This window comes from Furipterus horrens, unplaced genomic scaffold (genome assembly GCF_987537825.1).
Source record: "Furipterus horrens unplaced genomic scaffold, mFurHor1.1.pri manual_scaffold_12, whole genome shotgun sequence".
NCBI lineage: Eukaryota > Metazoa > Chordata > Mammalia > Chiroptera > Furipteridae > Furipterus > Furipterus horrens.
The window spans coordinates 67,047,339-67,068,015 of record NW_028327182.1 but is presented as its reverse complement, the minus strand read 5'-3'; the positions used below and the strand labels follow the sequence as shown (position 1 = coordinate 67,068,015).

The 20,677-nt window shown below is 36.2% G+C and overlaps 1 protein-coding gene across 1 annotated transcript in view; it reads right to left on the bottom strand.

The window, feature by feature from the left end:
* Positions 1–2,307: 2,307 nt before the first annotated feature.
* TNFSF13B (TNF superfamily member 13b) overlaps positions 2,308–20,677 on the bottom strand; it is a 61,513-nt gene continuing 43,143 nt past the window's right edge. The window contains exons 4-6 of the mRNA XM_090258593.1: positions 7,539–7,651; positions 7,301–7,451; positions 2,308–4,127 (exon numbers count right to left, since the gene is read on the bottom strand). Coding sequence (XP_090114719.1) covers positions 4,015–4,127; positions 7,301–7,451; positions 7,539–7,651 — 377 coding nt within the window. The 3' untranslated portion in view covers positions 2,308–4,014. The remainder of the gene's footprint in view (positions 4,128–7,300; positions 7,452–7,538; positions 7,652–20,677) is intronic.

The following is a 20,677-nucleotide window of genomic DNA, read 5'->3' as shown; positions in this document are numbered from 1 at the left end:
ATATTTTTATAAGCCTGAAATTATTTCAGAATGAAGTCAGAGTTCAAAAACATTTAAAGCAGGGTGAATCTGTGACCTGAAAGGCGAAGAATATTATCCCTTCTCTCAAACCTATTTTTTCCTGTTACTTGTTCATTCATCGCCATCATTTAATATTGGATGGTGATTGTTAACAAGAATCCTCTTTTTCAGCCTCTGATAACCAGAGGGTGAGGTCAAGCTTAGGTATGACAGGAGGTCACTGATGGTGAGCTTACTCTCAGTGACCACATTCATGGTTATTACAGACCCTTGTTCTCATGAAATTTTACCACCTCATAATCAGCTCCTAAGGAGATGTTGGTCTGCTATTAGTTTTCATCAAGCTTAAAACACACACACACACAAATTGATTTTATAAAATAATTCTCATAAAATATATCTACCACTATAATTACAAGCTTAGCCCTGATCAGTGTAACTCAGTTGGCTGGATATTGTTCTGCAAAGTAAAAGGTCACCAGTTTGTTTCCTGGTTCAAGGAATGTGCCTGGGTTGCAGGTTTGGTCCTGTCAGGGAGTGTATGAGAGGCAACCAAGTGATGTTTCTCTCTCACATCGACATTTCTCACCCCGTTTTTCTCCCTCCCATCCCCTCTCTAAAAATAAATAAAATATTTAAATACACACACACACACACACACACACACAGAAACCTAAAGGAAATGATACAACCAATGTTTACCTCTAAATGGGCTAAAATGGATTTTATAGTTGTATCCATTTATTTGTAAAAAAATGCTACAATGTGAGACAAAAATTAATCAGCTTGCACAGCTGCACACCAGATATATCATTGTTTTTGCTCTGTTGATATCATTTGTTTAGTCCTCAAAAATGACAAAATAATCAGCCACTGGGTGATCCAAGTTGACAGGTCAGTGTCATTATACCTTATCAAACATTCTTCATCACACAGCTACCACTCAAATCTCAGCACATAAATTCTGATCTTTTTGATTAGTTTTAAACATAGTATGTAACTGAAGCAGGGCCTAAAAAGAAAACAAATGCCTAAAATATTTTTACATGCACAAACTGTGTAGAAAAAATATCATATATTCTAAATATATCATTCTAAATATTGGTAAGAACCATACAAGCATAAGATTGTAAAAGAAATCTAAATAAGCAACAAATCTATACTCATACTGTATTGTTAACCTAGTTCTATAATTTTATCTTATTTTTAAAGTGATTTAAACATAATTTCACTTCATTATTTTGTAAATAACAAAATGCTTAGTCCACTTGGATAATGGCCATGATGAAGATAAGAAAAGCAAAGACAGCCTGAGACAGAGCTTCGAAGAAAACTGCATTCCCTTCTTGGTTCAGACATGGCTCAGCAGGGACGTTTCCCCCACCCCCCCCCCCCCCCCCAGAGTTTGGAGTTGCTGACTGCCCCACGCCAGCCCTTCACTCCTACGCCTGGCGCACAGGAGAGACACCTGAAAGGAGAAGCTGCTCTGATATAAGCAAGACTAGTGATCTTGGACTTCCTTTTTAATCATGATTAATTTGTAAAAGTTAATCAAATTTATACAAATTTACAACATTAATTTGAAAAAGTGAGTGTGCCCACAGATATTCAGGACATGGCAATATTTTATAATTCCCAGGATCCTAGCACAGGGCCAGATAACAGGTGATATTTTTTAAATCATAATTCAAATTTCAAAAGGATTTATTAAATTTTTCTATCAATAAGTTGCTGCATCTATAACAAACCACACTGAGAGGACTTTCTCTTGCACAATGACTTAGCATAGCCCATTTCTCTAGGTGTCACTCAGCTGCACATTATTTCACTCTGGATGATGTGCTAACTGGTTTAGTTCCCACACAAGGGAATATTCTAATCGTGATTTTATTTCCTGACATCTAAATAAGCTTTGCCTTAACCAAAGCCTAATTAATATGCTTCACAATTTCACGTATAAGGAAGATATGGTTCACGTTTTAACACTAGTTTAAACCAAAAGTAAAATAAGATTTAAGAATATTTTAAGTGACTGAATTCTACAGCTGCTGGCAAAATATGCTAGGCCATTTCTGAAGAATAATGGTGCAAGCTGCAAATTTTAATAGCTTAGTGTGCAAGCTTATTATAATGCAGTATTATCTTTTTAAGCTTATTCTCTAAGAAACACTTAATTTTTTTAAGTATATTTTACTGATTATATTGTTACAATAGTTCCAATTTTTTCCCCTTTGCTCCCGAGAAACAGTTAATTTATATCCTTAAATATATATAGTACTGATGTGAATAAATCCTTTTGGAAATATGTAAAATATTCATGATTTCAAATCCTTTATTGTCATACCCTAACACATATTACTTTATAATGTTTTACACCTAATTTATACACCTAATTTTTTTAAATGGCATTTAGTATTTATATGGAGAGAAACCAAAACATGAGTGGTGTTAGACAAACTCAACAAAAAATGAGGCAAAAGGCTCTGAACATTTTTATTTGGCAGTCCAAGTTAGCAGCAATACTAAAAAAATTACTCCCCTCCTTTTGGTATTAAAATTCCTATTCTACCTATCACTTGTTTTTAATAATAATATTGTAAAACAACATAGCTTGCAAAGTAAACTTTAACCAAAAAGCCAAAATTATAGATATTGGAGTTTTAAACAAAGCTAAATCTTATATACAAAAATACAAATTATTCCTTTTGTATTGAAAAGTATATCTTTAAAAATATTTTAATATAGACTGGAGAAAATTAATGCTAACCTGGGTCTATTCTTTCAGCTACTGTTTAAACTAATGAAGTAAACTGTTAAACGAAGTGAAGACTCTTTGAACTGATGACATTTGAAAAGGATGAGGGAAAAAGAGAAATTGATGCAATAAAGGTAAGTATTCTAGCATTCTCAAATACAATTCTTCATAAAATGAAAATTAGGATGATGTCTTCTGGCATATGGTAATCTTTATAACAGTAAATGGCATATAATGTACTTTAGGACACCAAGAAGATAATTAAATCTCAACTTTGGTAAAGCTAATAACATAACTATTTTTTAAAGGCTGAGATATGTGAACTACAGTAGCAACACTTTAAAACAGAAGAATAGGGACTAAAGGGAAATTATATTACATTATTAAAATGTACTAACTTCTATTGGAGATTTTATTTTTATATAGGAACAATTATAATTATTTTTTCAATTAATGCTTATATGCATGAATTGAAATTACCCTACATTAAGTTTCTGAAGTAACTGAAATTAGATACAAAAAATACACATAACTATAGACAGATGAGAGAATTATTTCCTTCTGTGAAAAATGGAAGTGTTCCATCAGGTAATATACAATATTAGAGATAAAAACTGCAAACTTGAAATAAACCAAAAGTAGTTAAGTAGTACTATACCTTATTTTGAGTCCAATTATTTAATATGATGTTTAAATTTAGGCTTTTCGTTACTTTTTCATGTAGTGAACGCGAAATTTCTATAATTTTTTGTGTTTTACTATTTATAATGTTAACTGAAAAAGGAGAGGGATATATTTCACATAAAAATAGAGGATGAATCCTAAGATTGCCCAAAATATCTTACTGTCCCATAGATATAGGCACTTGTTTACTTGTTTCATGGTAAATAATGGAATACCATTTTTGAACAAATGATTTCTGCCCCTTTGAGTCCTGTGCTTCCTCCAGGACAAGAAGCTATGACTAAGTTGTTCAACATGACATTATAGTGAAAAAGTTCTTCCAATTCTATCTTTCCTTAAATGAGCTCTATTTCTTGTAAACCACATGACACCCTTTGGCTGTGGTTGTCTGCTAAATTTCCTGTTTGGTCTAGTTTCAGCAAACCAAAACAAATAGCTCACAGAGAAGGCTATGGTAACTACTTTTTTCCCCTTTTGGTATGTCTAGTTAAGTATTTTCTCCTTAGAGGTACATAGAATGGGAGGAAAATGGCCACAAACAAGGTGTAAGTAGGTCACAGAAGTTTCAATGCACCAAAAAAAGTGCCATCTCCATCCCGTGATATTTTAGCATCTTCACGTGGTATTGCAAGTTGAAGTTCATCTCCTTCTTCCAGCTTTGCAATGCCTGGAAAAGAATGGTTTACAAGAACTTTAAGTGGTTGTACAATGGAAAAGAAGAACAAGAAATATCAAATAAAACAATTTTATTTGAAAAGAATGTTAACATAGACATTCACACTTTAAATTATACCAGTGGACTTCTAAACCAGTTACTATTCTAGCCTAAAAAGAAGTTAAAATAAATAAACAGAAGGAGTTACAACAGATAAAAATGTATTTATCACTTACTGCCTATAAAATGGAGAATCTAAACAGTAAACAAATGTTTTAAAAAAATGTTAAGTAAATCATAGCACATCCCTTGATGGGATAGTATATAGATTTAAATAGGTTTGTATCATTTTATTGACAAGAGAAACTTTTAATAATACAATTAGATAAAAATACATACTTATATATACTTTCATATGTGAACATAAAATGTGTAGATTAAAAATAAAATATAAAACACCATTTATTTAAAAAGCACATCTATTACATAGTGTTTCTCTAGAGGCAAGACTATGGGATTAGGAGTCATTTGGATCACTTTTTATAATCTCCTATATTTTATGTTTCCTTAAATGACCATATTTGTCTTAATAACCAGAAGCAACAAAATAATAAGCTTATTAAAACTAACCAATAAATCTCTACGTGCCTAATTAGAATGACATGTTTTTGTGATTTGGGAATATAAAACACAATTCAAGAACTACACTTGGTGTGTCAGGTAATTTCTGACCCCACAGGGGGAAAAAAAAAACCTATATGAAGGAAAAGGAAAAGGAAAAGCAAGGGAAGGAGAAGAAACAAAGAAACAAAAAAAATAGTATCTGAATTGCCAATACTTTCAACTAACATTTTTAAAAGTAGTTGCATTCTTTCATTAACATATAGTGAAAATGTACTTACATGAACACATCTATGTTAACATCTACTCTATCATGAAGCCCAAAGCACACAATTTCCTTGGACACCAGTTAATCAGTGTTTATATACTAAACATGTATGATGTACTAGACACCTTTCTAGACAAAGAATAGTGTGTGACAATTTCTTTTTGACACTAAGGCTCTTGTTTTTTGTAATGGACCAAGACAAATAACAAACAGAAAAACATAGTCTTAGGTATTGTTAAGGGTAATGTGTACATTCTAGGACTGGCAAAGCATTTAATGACTAAGTAGCAAAAAAAAAAATTGGAATTTTTTGTTGACTAGATCAGTCATTATTAGAGATTGAAGATAATCTAATAGATCACAGAGCATTAAGTAGTATTAACTCTCAAAATAAAGTGGGAGAGACCCTTCCCACAAACACATGCTTTGTTGTTTTTTTAGGAAATTGTTAAAAGTTTTCTAAAGTAGAGAGAATAATATAAACTCCATATACTCATTACTCAGTTTCAAAAAATTATTAACCCATTGTCAATCTTGTGTCATCTATGTTTGAAACAAATTTTAGACATCATATCATTTGAATGTTTCCATACGTATCTACACAACTTAACCATTAAAACTGACCATTTTTTAAAGTAGGTTCTCTTTAAAATTCCGACATTGAGTTATTGGGTACTTCAATTCTTTGAGCTTATAGTAATCTAATGTTTTCTATTCTATTCTATTCTACTCTATTTTATTCAATCTAGTCTAGTCTAGTCTAGTCTAGTCTATTCTATTTGTTAATAAAATAATGAATAAAATTCTGCTTTGTGTACAAAAGAGGTTCTTTGGTATTATGTTGGGTTCCTCAAAAGAACCAGTTTAATTTTTTTCAGGTTATTGTGGAAGCGCTTTATACAGTTATACAGTAATGTGTAGTTAATGGTTTTAAACAAATTCTCCCTAGAACACATAAAAACTGCAAACCTGAAATTTCATGCAGAATAGTTCTCATATATAATATTGAGCTATTAGCATTGAAAAATATCTTTAAGCTCAAGTCATTTATTCTTAAAAGGTAAGGCACCTAGGAAATCTGGTGGAGAAAGTAAATGTGAGAGGAACAGATTATTAGAAAATCTGAAAGTTTGTTGAAGGTATAAGTACTAGCAAATATAAATAAATAGTAGATTGGTGTAGCTCATCATTTATAAATACTTTGCAGCACCAAAATACCAGTGACCACTGCATGCAGGGAAGCAATTTTCTATGAAAGTTAGGGAATTCCAGTATAACAAACCTCCTCATCACCCAGTTAGAGCTGTTTATGGTTGCAGATCCAGAATGATGAACCTCTCTATTATTATGTGATATTTCCCTTTCTTTCTAACTGATTTATTGTGCATTTGTTAGTAAACACCTTTGAAATATGGTACTTCAAGTTGAGCAGCCAATCTCTAATCCTATGTTTCGTATCCCATTTCATGGTAACTGGACCTGAAGACATTGCTCCGGTTCTAAATGGATTTGTCAAAATCACCAGAGAGGAAAAAATGTGTTAAAGCAAATACTCTTTTTTTCTAATGCCAGAATTGATTAATTTGGAATTACCTCCAAAACAAAATGAAGGCTATGTTGGCAATACAGCCGAAACAGACTTGAAATGAACAAAGCCTGCCCATTCTCTTTTCTCTCTGTATTTTTACTGCCCCTGAATTGAAATGCATGTGTACTTCCACCACACTTGCACATCCCAAAGTCACCTGTCTGGTATCCTATTACACTAGATGTTACCTGTATGAAAGTGAGAGAGAAACCACTGGACAATGTGACCTGACCCTCAGATCAGCCAAGGGAATTTTTTCCATAGCATGTGAAGAAGAGTTTTTGGTAGCTTACACTCTAGAATCAAACTGGATGGTTTAAGCAAGTTTGAAACTTAGTAGCTGTGCAGCCTAAGACAATGCATGTTACCATACCTCTGTACCTCAGATTCCACGTCTCTTCAATGGCAGGATTAAGTGAACAAGTATAAAATGCAGAAGGTGTCTGGCACATGGTAATCATTGTCTTATTATTGATTTTGTTATTATTGATTTTGTTATTAAAGGTTAAAGAAAATACAGCTTAGAATTGTTCTCAGTGTTGACTGCTATGAAGTTACTGCCCTTTCTAAATGTATATAAAAATGATACAACTATTAGTAATGATTTTATCTGCCTTAATTAAAAAAGACTAGCTTATCATTCAAGATAATAAAAAACACAAAGTATAGTGAGGAATGTCTTTCTATTTATAGAGAACTATTATTTACCAGCTGAATAACAGGAATTATTGGGTAGTGTTTCAGGCATATTTTGAATACATCGGAACAGAGTCACCAGACTCAATTCATCCCCAAAGACATGGACTTTTTTCCTCTGTATTAGGTGTCCCATGGCAAAGGTGCTATCAGTGTATAAAACCTGAGAAACAAACCAAAGAACTCAGTTAGAAGTGAGCACAAAGTGGGAAGCATTGGACTGTGACAGCAGAATGGGTATGGAACTGACCTGACCATATATAAAAAAGTAACCGGTTTCCTTGACCAATATTTTATTTTCTTTTTCTTCTAGGGCTCTTCCTCTTTTAAAGCTGAGAAGCCATGGAACAAACGTGTAAGATCCTACAACGAAGAGAATAATTTATAAGACAGGAAACTGAGAAAAGCAGTTTTTCATATCCACTTAATTTCTAAACTAAGTCTGAGACATAGAGGAGAATTTTATATTTAAAAAAAAGAGGAAAAAGAAGACAAGTCACAATGCTCCATTGGTTTCTCTGGTTCATTTACATGTTAATCCAGACAAACTATCAGATATAGGAATGTGATAGCAAACACTTCATGTGAAATGTCTGGTTTTTCTTTCCTTCTTCCGTATTTCAGCAATTTTCCTAAGAAAGGCTGGTCTGGATGGGAGACTCTGAGGTAAATGTACAAAATGTCTGGAATAACACACTAAGGGATATATTTCAGTTTTTCTTTAGTTTCTAGAGAGGACATAGTGAGTATGTTGAGTTTAGCAAAGTTATCTGGAGAAAGCAAGCCCCTTTTTGTACTGGAATAATGTATGAAAACAGGCAATGATGAGTTTGCCTGTTATTCATAACTGAGACCTTTGGTTTACAGGGTATCATCATCCAGTATGCCAATGGAGGGTTTTAATTTAAGAAAAGTATTTCTCAGAGACCTTCTTTGGTAACAGCAGTTGGGGTCATCAGGCTTGGCTTGCCCCATATTGGCATCATTCACCCCCTGTGAAAGACATGACAATAGAGGTTCCTGGGAGTCTTTAGGATGGGGTATACAAGAGCACTTTCGAAGTTCAGTTTAAGGAGAGTGAGGGAAGTTACTAAGACAATTTCTGCTGTGAAATGGTCAGGAAACTTTGTGATAATGATCTGTAACATTCAAGCTGGAATGGTTTCTGTTCAGTACTCTACTTCTCCGTTATCCCTCAAACTTTACCTGGAGAGTGACAGGGAAGGCACTGTGCTCACAAGTAGGGTGAAGGAGCAGAGAGAAGACAGCAGCTACAGGAATGAGGTGGCAAGAGGGGACCGAATTATTGAGCCAGAACAGGGTGTCTTTGGACATCAATGCCCATTAAGAGAGTATTAACACTCCTTTCCTGTGAATTCACAGTATTCAGTTTACTGGTGTAAATTCTCACCATTAAGTAAATATTGGAGTAAATGGCAAACCATAAAGCTAGACTAGGAAGTTTAGGGTGGGGGACACAAATAAATTGGTATCAAACAAGTAAATAAAAAAAAATTTTAATGGTAATATAAGGATAGACTAGTAAAATGAAACTGTGGTAATCTAAAATCACATTAAAAATGTTCCTATGATCTATAATGTTGAATCATTTGTGTCCCCAAGCTTCACCTTGGTTATAACCAGAAGAAGAATAAAATAAATAATAAAATTTAGAGTCTATAGGACAATATACAAAAAAAGTTCAAGAAAAGAACAACTTGTCACAGAATTGAGATTAAAGGAAATTTCCCCTGAGGATTTTCTTAAGGAGACACATGAAGATGTGGTAGTTGATAATGCTTTCACATTCATAAATACAATTGCTCAGTGTGTGAGACCACTTCAGTAGGGCCCCAAGGCAAGCCTCTCATATTTGAACTTTTCCCAAGTAGGCTTCTCAAAGGAAGAATATAAAACAAGAAAACATATTTTCTGAATATTACTGTGAAGTTAAGAACCCAAGGTGAACCCTGGCTGCTGTGGCTCAGTGGATTGAGCGTCGGCCTGCGTACCAAACGTCGCTGGTTCGATTCCCAGTCAGGGCACATGACTAGGTTGCACATCAGGTCCCCAGTTGGGGGCGCGACTGAGAGGCAACCACACAATGATGTTTCTCTCCCTCTCTTTCTCCTTTCCCCTCTCTCTAAAAATAAATAAATAAACAAACAAATTAATTAATTTAGAAAAAAGAAAAGAACCTAAGGTGATCAAACAAAGCAAATGACACTGAATTCAAGTTCAAATGAAACAATTCCTTAAGGCAGCCTTCCAAGTTCAGATTACCATAGACGGAGGAAGAACAGTGAAAAAGAGTGAGAAGAGAGGAGACAGGAAGGCAAGAAGGAGGGAATATCACAGGTCTTCACAAGTGCTCTTACTGGCCCCTCTTAAGCACTCTCAGGACCTCTTTTGTCATGTCTCTCACTGTGGGTAAATGATCCCAATATGGGGCAGGCCTGATGACCCCAACTGCTATTCCCAAAGAAGGTCCCTGAGCAATATTTCCCTTAAATGAAAACCCTCCGGTGGTATACTGGATAATTAATGATAGCCCGTGAATCAAAGATCTCCTCAGTTATGAATAATGGGCAAATTCATCATCTGTTTTTTATACATTATTTTAGTGAAAACATTATAATAATGGAATGTTAAATGATGTTTAACTGAGATCATGTGCCCAAAGCACTTTTCAATGTAGAATGCTGAGAGTTAAAGAAAGGATTAATATCGCGGTTATTATTGTAAAATACAAACTGAAAACTCTAAAAGGAATTGCTTTCATGGTTATAATAATACTTATTTGATGCTATGAACAAAGAGGGCTTTGTCCCCCCTCTAAAATAATGCATACCTTTGATTCCAACTTCTCTGAGTTTAGAGACTGTTTATGTTTGGTTCCCTGCTGTTTCCCCAGGACTTAACGTGATTGATGACTGGACCACAGCGGACATGCAGCAAATATCTGAATTAACTAATTCAATTTAAACATAAAATAATTCAAAATGGTGGTGTACTATGCAATTAGTCACAAGCATTGAACTGTTTTCAAAAAAGCATTTTACTACCTATTTATGGAAACTCTGGGAAATGAAACACCCTCCATTATAGAGGTAGTATGTACTCATGAACTGAAGTAAAAAACATTTGTAAAACTGCTTGTTTATACACTGACCAGAGGTATTTATTTACTAAAAATTTTTTCAACATCTTAAATTGATTCCCTATTTCTTTATGCCATATTTATTTCTATCTATAAAATTATTGAGCCAGTTCTTACCAAGCTCTACTATTGTCAGAATGAGAAGAAAAACCAGTAGTTATTAAGTTTATATTTTTATTTTATTTTCATATTTTCTTTTGGTATACCATTATATCTTGTGTTAACTAAAAAAATAAAGTTTTGGTTGTAATAAAATATAAAAAGCATTTGTTTGAGCAAAGGAGGAACTGCAATCCAGGCACAGATTTAGGCAGCAACTATATTGTGCTTCAAAGGGAAGAAAGAAAGGAAGAAAGGCAGAGTTTATAAAGAGCAAAACCATAAGAGTTGTTCTAATAGTCCCCATGTAAATGAAGGATGTTGGTTAGGTCCGTTGGGATCAGTTAGACCCATTATGTAAATGGAGGATGTAGGCTATTGAAATGGATTGGTTCCTTTCAAGATGAAGAACACAGATGGTCTGATCACCATGATGATGAGGAAGTAAGATCAGTATATGTACACATAGCAATCATGGATCCAGGACATTAGTTGTTTGACCTTGAGCTGAGTTTAGCAACAGGTCAGCAGCTTAACAGTTCTAAGAACTGAGACACCATACGTGCATAGGTCCCGCTCCCCAGTAGCCCCCCTACTCCATTTTAAGTGACTCTTTTAGCAACACTTATTCATTTTATTTTTTTCCATTATCACTCGCTGGAAATATTCTTATTAAAGAGAGTGTGTGTTTACTTGTCTTTATGTACTGTCTGTATTTCCCTCCACTACACACACATGCACATACATCCACATTCATGCACACATACACACATGAGTTCTCTCCCTAAGGCCAAGACTATAACTCTGCTACAGCCATAGCTATAAACACAAATGTTAAGAATAAAGCGTAGCACAAATTACACAATCAATAAATATGTGCTGTTGTGTAAATGTTAAATCCTTAAAGAAAACAAGCTAAACAGTAAATTAAAAGATAAAATAATTATAAACAGCATAAATATTGTAACAATTCTACATCTTAAAATATACTCAGATTTTTAGTGTGCTAGACTCCTGATAAATGCTAACAATAATATATACATTAAATGCTTATTTTGTAGAATGCTTTCTTTTTAAAAAAGATTTTATTTATTTATTTTTAGAGATGGGGAAGGGATGGAAAAGGGGGGAGAGAAATGTAATGTGCAAGATATACATTGATTGGTTGTCTCTTCAATGCCCCCAAATGGGGCCCCAGCCCACAACCCAGGCATGTGCCCTGACTGATAAGTAAACCAGTGACCTTTTGGTTTGCAGGCCAGCATTCAATCCACTGAGCCACACCAGTGAGGCTGTAGAATGCTTTTCTAAGCTAGCATGCATCACTCCTTATAGTACATGTTTAAGAATTTGGAAGTAAATTTCAACAGTATTAATGCTTATTTTTGTTAAGTTAGCAGATAAAGTACAGATATACCTTAGTATATAAATGAACCTTCCTCCTCCACTCAGCTTTAAATATGTGGTGTATTTAAATGTTTTTGAAAACTTAACAAAATTAATGTGTACATTAATATATGAAATTAAATAAAGATGTTAGTACTAATATGTAAAAATAATTTACATGTATGGGCATATATCTAAACCTGTCTGCTCTTAAAAAAATAGATCTTTCCTGTTCCGACATATATGAAATAGTAAATAAATTTTAGGATGACACAGCTTTATGTGAAACTTTGAAACTTTTTTAAAGATATATTTCAACAATATTGAATAGGAAGTTTCCTCCCATATATTTATATTTCAGTGTTACTTCCCTCAATAACTGAAAATAAATCTTACAGAGAACAGTTATCACACATATCATATATCATAACTAGCATATTTGGTTACTTCTCTTGATTTTCTAGTTTATTACCCTTAAAATTCTAGAAACAGTTTTAAGGGAGAATACATAAATAATGCTTTTTTAAAGGTAGATTAAGTAAACCAATTCAAGAATTAGTCTTTTTTGTTGTTGTTGTTATAAAAAAAATACAGTTTGGCACTGAAATCCATAGTGCATATGCTTCATTCTGTAGATGAGGCAGGGCTAAGACACTCAACAGAAAGCAAAAGCTAGGTAGGCAGGGCCATGTAGGCTAAGCTATCGAAATGCAATGGGAAGTCCCTGTGAATAGTGGAGAAAATTATGGTATGTGTATAGAAATATCACTCAGTGGCTACCAGGTAAAAAAAGGTGCAAAACTAGAGGCAAGAAAACTAGCTAGGAGAGAGATGCTGGTGATTTGTATCAGGATTGTGAAATGGGAATAAAAAGAAATAGATTAATTCAAATTATATTTTTGAGGAGTAAAGGACAGAGCTTTGAGATTAATGTACTGAGTTAGAGGAAAGAGTTAATCAAGAATGACACCCAGAATTCTGGTTAAAGAACTGAAGACATAGTCATCACACTTACTGAAACAGGGAACACTGAAGGAGGAATACACTCAGGGAAAAGTTCTAAAGTTCAGGCTGGGATGCCACCAAGATATTCCAGGAGAGATGTTAAATAGACACATACAAATAGACTTGGAACTCCTGAAAGTGATTTGGGTTACATATCTACATTTAAGCTATCGGCACATAGATGTTAAATGACAACATAGCAGCATTGAAGAATGTCAAATAAATAAGAATGAAAAGACAATGGTACTATTTCAGAGGTCCAAAGAACATCAATATTGAAGAGATACATTTAAGAGTAATTTGCAAAGATAGGAGCCTAGATAAACATGGTTCACCTCCTCACACAACCACATCGAAATTACAACTAAACTGTAGAACTGGCAGAAATTGAGTTGAATGGAGGCTCTGCAACTATGGAATTAAATAAGAAATCACATCCATCCAGATTGGTAGAAGGGATGGAGACACAGAGATAAGGAGATGTGGAGACATGGAGACGTGGAACAGGCTGGTCCTACAACCACGTGTGGCAGATAAAAATTAGAAGGGATATCATGGGAGTAAGGAGGTCCCAGCTCCATATCAGGGCCCCCAACCCAGGATTCCAGTGCTGGGAGGATAAGTTCCCATGGCTTTTGGCTGTTGAAACCAGTGATGATTGAGTCGGGGGAAGAAGTTGGGATTCCCAGGCAGTTCCTCTTAAAGGGTCTTCACATGTACTTACTCAAACCCACTCCTGCTGAGTTCTAGCATTAGACCAGCAGCTTGAAAGGCACCTGCAGCATACAGGGAGGAAATGAAGTATCTGGCATCAGGGTGAAGGGTGTGGGATAGCTTTCTCCAAGACAGAATGCTTACAGAGGCCATTGCTCCTCTTCTGAGCCTTCTCCACACAGAGCCACAGAGAAAGAGTGGGCACCATATCTGAGACTCCCTGCCCTGGTGATTCCCTGAAACTCCCCCCATCCAACTTATGGGTCCACCCAAGCAGTTAACAGTGGGTCTTCCATATGAATGACTTGCCTTGGCTCATGCTCCTAATCTTCCTAAATCTTCTCAAACAAGCAGCAGCTAGCCTCAGCAAGCCCCTGTACCTTGCTAAGTGGTCCCAGGGCTAGCACTAGCAGAGCTGGCCTTGGTTCATAGTTTGGCCTTGCTAAGGCATCTCCAAGCCCAGTGCAAGAAGCAGCCAGCTGCAGATTGTTTTGCAACTTATGCCAAGTGGCCTCAGACAGAATATAAACAGGCACCATAGCTGCGCTGAGGCAACCCCTACTCTGTGGAGTAGGCCACTGCACAGGTGATCCTCCAGAGGGCAGAGGTTGGTGGTCAGTTACTGGCAGCTGAATGACCTTGGAAAATCCCTCCCATTTACCTGCCAACAGCAATCAAGGCTCAATTACAGGAAGAAGGTGTACTTGAGAAGGGCACAGCTCAAGTACACCAACTTGGGTGATAGGGGAGGCTCTGTTACTGGACCCCACAGGACACATACCATATTAGGTCATGCTGGTAAGATAGGAAATCATAGAAGCTCTACCCAATACATATAAACAAATACAGAGAGGGTGCCAAAATAAGGACACAAAGAAACATGGCCCAAATGGAAGAACAGATCAAAACTCCAGAAAAAGAACCAAACAAAGTGGAGATAAGCAATCTATCAGATGCAGAGTTCAAAACACTGATTATAAGGATGCTCAAGGAACTTAGTGAGGATCTCAACAGCATAAAGAATATCCAGTCAAAAATGAAGAATACACATTTTTCCCAGCCCCTTGGACTCATGCAGCTGTTCAGCATCCCCATTCAAATTACACTCCAGGGTGGACACGGTGTCAGGAGAGTTTGAAAGTTAAATCACCTATTTATACTCTCTTAGTGGATACTCCAGAAATTTTAGCATGCAGACTTGAACTCATCAAAGAGAAAGCAGAGAAAAAAAATGGCAGCAGAATAGGTAGCAGTGTTGTCTGCTTGCTCCCATCATGGAAGGACTTGGAGTACAAACACAGAGTGGAGTGAGTGAGAGAGGATTTCAGATAGGGTGAACAGGGATTGGGAGTGTGGGAGCAGCATAAAAGAGGGCAGAAAGCTTGGCCGGCGCTGTCCAAGCACAGTCACTGGGCTTCCCAGCCCAGCACCTCTGTGCACCACACCCAAAAGGGGCAGCTGCTGACTGGCTCATTAGCTGGGATCTTCCTGGAAACTTCCTTCTGCCATAGGCACCCTGACCAGCAAAGTCCCGGAGGGAGTCAGTGAGAAGGTTTGGTTGAAACAGCCAGAGGTGTGGGAAGACGGAGAGCAGCCCAGACTGGGAGGCTTTGTGAACTGGGTCTTGGTAGGGACCTCCTGGGCTGGAGACCCTGCACCTGGGGTGCTTGCATCCGGGCTCCACCAAACAAAAACATGGAACTGAGCTGCAGAGAAGGGCCCACATGGGAAAGTTGTGGCAAAACCCCAGACTTGGTGGGGACCCCGGGCAGGCAACACTGCACCCACACGCGCACATGCGCAAAGGCCCCACCAAACAAAAAAAGCAGAACTGAGCCATGGAGAGGGGTTCATATGGTAAAGCTGAGGTAGAACCCCAGACTTGGTAGGGACCCCAGGCAGGCAACTCTGCATGCACACATGCAACAAGGCTCTACCAGGCAGGGGTGCTGGCCAGTGCTGCAGCTTGGAGGAAACACAGAGACTTTTTGGGAGAAGGAATGGTGACAGGAACTGACGCTGGGCAGGGACTATGGGCATGTGCACTAGTTCACCAGGAGAGTAGCATTGTTAGACTATCCTGAGGAGTGCTGGAGGGTGCCACAGGACCAGTGGGAGGAACTCAACCCAGTGCAGCTCATAACAGGGAGCTGCGGCAGGCCCAAAAGTGAGAGAATAGCAGTCTCAGAATCCAGTTAAATCTCCTCACAGACAGCCAGAAAAGAAGATTTGAAACCCATGGAATTTTGACCAGGGGTGGATCCAGAAAAAGAAGACAGCACCCAAAGGTTGTACTGAGGAAAAGCTCTTTCTATAATCTGTTTCCTACTTTTTCTCCCTCCTATTCATTAATTTTTTAGTTTGTTTTGTTTATCCTCCCTCTCACACTAAATACATAATATATAACTGCTATATAAACCTAATACTATACACTTCCACTTTTTCACTTCATTCTGCATTTTTCCCTCCCTTTTTCAACATACAATGTAAATATTGCTTACTGTCTCATATACCTTTGACCTTACCTGCTACTATTATTATTCTACCATCTTCCCTCTCAAAAATCATCTTTCTTTCATATAAAACAACTCTTACCTGTTTTCCTATAATATAATAGTCTTAACCTCTTTACATCTATATTAATACTGGCTTATTTGCTGCTGATAGTGTGATTGTGGTTGGGGTATATTTTTGAGGGTGTGGGTTTCTTGCCTGGGTTGTGTGTTTATGTTTTAACAGCATCTCCACAAAAGAACTCAAGATGTGGTGGGCAGAGAGACTCTCAATCAACTAGCCAGAGGGAAGGTTCCACCAAAGAGTAACTGAAATACAACCAGACAGCTTAAACAAATGGCATAAAGGGCATCCCAAAGAGCATCAAGTGCAGGAAATCAAAGAGAATGCACCACTGAATCTCCCAGTTCTCCTATACAGAATCTCATACCACAAAGGTGGGAAATCGAAGCAGACAAATCTAAGAAACAAAAACAAACAAGAAGCACGCAACTGGGGGAGACAGAGAAACAACCTCCCAATGAAAGGAAAATAGGAATCCCAAGAAAGAGTGCTAGATGAAAGAGAGCTAAGCAAACTATCAGACATGGAATTCAAAAGAACAGATATAAGGAAGCTCAATGAACTTGACAAATGCAGAGAAAACTACAATGTACTCCAGGGGAACTACAAAGAACTTCAGGGAAGCTACAAGGAACTTACAGAGAACTACACCAGCATAAAAAAGGACATAGAAGCTATCAATAAAAACCAGGAAGAAATGAATAATACAATTTCTGAACTGAAGAACACAGTAGAAGCAATCAAAAGCAAGCTAAACGAAGCAGAGGATTGGATCAGTGGGTTAGAGGACAACATAGAAAAAATCCCAGACAGTTACAATAAAGTGAAAAAAGACTTAAAAAGAATGAAGAGGGTTTAAGAGAACTGCAGACAACATGAAATGAAACAATATCCGTATCATAGAGATACAAGAAGAAAAAGAGGAGCATGGGATAAAAAACCTGATGGAAAAAGTAATGACAGAAAATTTTCCTAACTTGAAGAGAGAAAAAGTCATGCAAGTTCAGGAAGCACAGAGGGCCCCAATGAAGATGAACCCAAAAAGGCCCACTCAATGGCACATCATAATTAAAATGGAAACATTCAAAGACAAAGAGAATCCTAAAGGAAGCAAGAGAAAAACAGCAAATAATATATCGGAGGGCTCCGCTAAGACTATCAACTGATTTCTCAACAGAAACACTACAGGCCAGAAGGGAATGGCAAAAAAGTATTTCAAGCAATGAAAAAGAAAGACCTACAACCAAGACTACTCTACCTAGCAAGGCACTCATTTAAAATGGAAGGTGAAATAAGGAGTTTTCCTGACAAAGGAAAACTAAAGGAATACATCTCCATGAAACCAGCATTACAAGAAATGCTAAAGGGAATGCTTTAAGAAAAAGAAGAAAAAGAGAGTGAGAGAGAGGAACACAGGTAAAAGGGAATGAATAAATACCTGTCAATAATAACATTAAATGTAAATTGATGAAGTGCTCCAATCAAAAGACATAGGGTATCAGAATGGATAACAAAAACATGACCCACATATTTGCTGTCTACAAGAGACACACCTCTAAACAAAAGATTTACACAGACTAAAAGTGAAAGGATAAAAAAAAAAGTACTTCAAGCAAATGGGCATGAAAAAAAATAAGCTGGGGTAGCAATATTTATATCAGACAAAAAAGATTTCATAGCAAAGGCCATAAAAAGAGACAAAGAAGGGCATTTCATAATATTGAAGGCAACAATCCATCAAGAAGATATAACCCTCATAAACATACATGCACCCAACATAGGAGCACCCATATATCAAGAAAATATTGGAAGACTACAAGAAGGGTATCAACAGCAACACTGATAGTAGGGGAATTTAATACCCCATTATCAACAATGGACAGATCTTTGAAGCAAAGAAACACCAAGGATATTGAGGGACTGAACAACACTCTAGATCAAATGGACTCAATTGATATATATAGAACCCTTCACCCGAAAGAAGCAAAATATAAGTTCTTTTGAAGTGCATATGGAACATTTTCAAAGATAGGCCACATGGTAGGACACAAAACAAGCCTCAACAAGCTCAAGAAAATTAAAATTACATCAAGCATCTTCTCAGATCACAATGCCTTGAAACTAGAAATCAACCTCAGAGAAAAAACTCAAAGACATTCAAACTCATGGAGAATGAAGAACATGCTATGGATAATGAATGGGATAACAATGACATCAAGGAAAAAATCAAGAAGTTTCTGGAAAAAATAATGAACACTCAACCGCCCAAAACCTGTGGGACACAGCAAAAGCAGTCCTGAGAGGAAAGTTCACAGCAACACAGGCCTACCTGAAAAGGAATGAAGAATCTCAAATAAAAAATCTAACCTTACAACTACAAGAACTAGAAGAACAATAACAAATAAAACCCAGAGCGAGTAAAGGAAGGAACTCATCAAGATCAGAGCAGAATTAAATGACACAGAGGCTAAAGAAATAATTAGAAAGATCAACAAAAGTAGAAGCTGGTTCTTTGAAAAGATAAAACAATTGATAAGCCTTTAGCCAGACTCATCAAGAAAAAAAGAGAGAGAACTCAAATAAACAAAATCAGAAACAAAAGAGGAGAAATCACAACCAATATCAGAGAAATACAAAGGATTGTAGGAAATTACTACAATCAACTGTATGGTGACAAACTTGACAACCTAGTTGAAATGGACAAATTTCTAGAAACATATAATCTTCCAAAACTGAATCAAGAAGCAGAAAGCCTGAACAGACCAATAACTACCAGTGAAATTGAAGCAGTAATAAAAAAAACTTTCAGCACACAAAAGCCGTGGACCGCATGGCTTCACAGGTGAATTTTACAAAACATTTAAGGAAAAACTAACTCCTACCCTTCTCAAACTATTCCAAAAAATCCAAGAATGGAGAAAATTCCCAAACTCTTTCTATGAAGCAAGTATTACGCTAATTCCAAAACCAGGTCAAGACACAACAAAGAAAGAAAACTACAGGTCAATATCTCTGATGAACATAGATATAAAATCCTCAACAAAATATTGGCAAACCAGATCCAGCAACACATTAGAAAGATCATACACCATGATCAACTGGGATTCATCCCAGGGATGCAAGGATGGTTTAATATTCACAAATCAATAAATATAATACACCACATAAACAAAATGAAAGACAAAAACCACATGATCATATCAATAGATGCAGAAAAAGCATTTGACAAAATACAACACCCATTTATGATGAAAACACTCAGCAAACTGGGAATAGAGGGAGCATGCCTCAATATAATAAAAGCTATATATGAGAAACCTGAAGCCAACATCATACTCAATGGATGAAAACTGAAAGCATTCCCCCTGAGATCAGGAACAAGACAAGGATGTCCACTCTCTCCACTCCTATTCAGCATAGTGTTGGAAGTTCTAGCCACAGCAATCAGACAAGAAAAAGAAATAAAAAGGCATCCAAATTGGAAAAGAGGAAGTAAAACTGTCATTATTTGCAGATGATATGACAGTGTACATAGAAAACCCTATAGACTCTTCTAAAAAACTACTCGACCTAATAAGTAAATTTGGAAAATAGCAGGGTGAAAAGTCAGTATTCAGAAATCAAAGGCATTTCTGTACATCAACAATAAAATATCAGAGATAGAAACTATTAAAAAATTCCATTTACTATAGCAACAAGAAAAATAAAGTATCTAGGAATAAACTTAAGGAGGTAAAAGATCTGTACTCAGAAAACTACATAACACTGAAAAAAGAAATTAAGGCAGATACAAATAAATAAAAGCACATACCATGTTCATGGATGGGAAGAATCAACATCATTAAATATCCATACTACCCAAAGCAATTTACAGATTCAATGCAACCCCTATTAAAATACCAATGACATATTTCACAGACCTAAAGCAAATACTTCAAAAATTTATATAGAACCAAAAACAAAAAAAAAAAAAAAAACCAAAAACCCCGAATAGCCAAAACAATCTTGAGACAGAAGAACACAGTAGGAGGAATCACAATACTTGATATCAAACTATACTACAAAGCCACTGTAATCAAATAGCCTGGTACAGGCATAAGAACAGACATAGAGATGAATAAGAAAGAATAGAGAGCCCAGAAATAAACCCAGGTCTATATGTCAACTAATATTCGACAAAGTGGGAAGGAGCATAAAATGGAGTGAGAAGAGCCTCTTTAACAAATAGTGCTGGGAGAACTGGACAGGGATGTGCAAAAAAATGAAACTAGACCACCAACTTATACCACAAACCAGAATAAACTAAAGATGGATAAGGACTTAAATGTAAGACATGACACCATAAAAGTCCTAAAGGGAAACATACGCAGGAAAATTTCAGATACCCCACATAGCAATATTTTCACTGATACATCGCCTAAGGCGAAGGGAATAAAGAAAAGAATAAA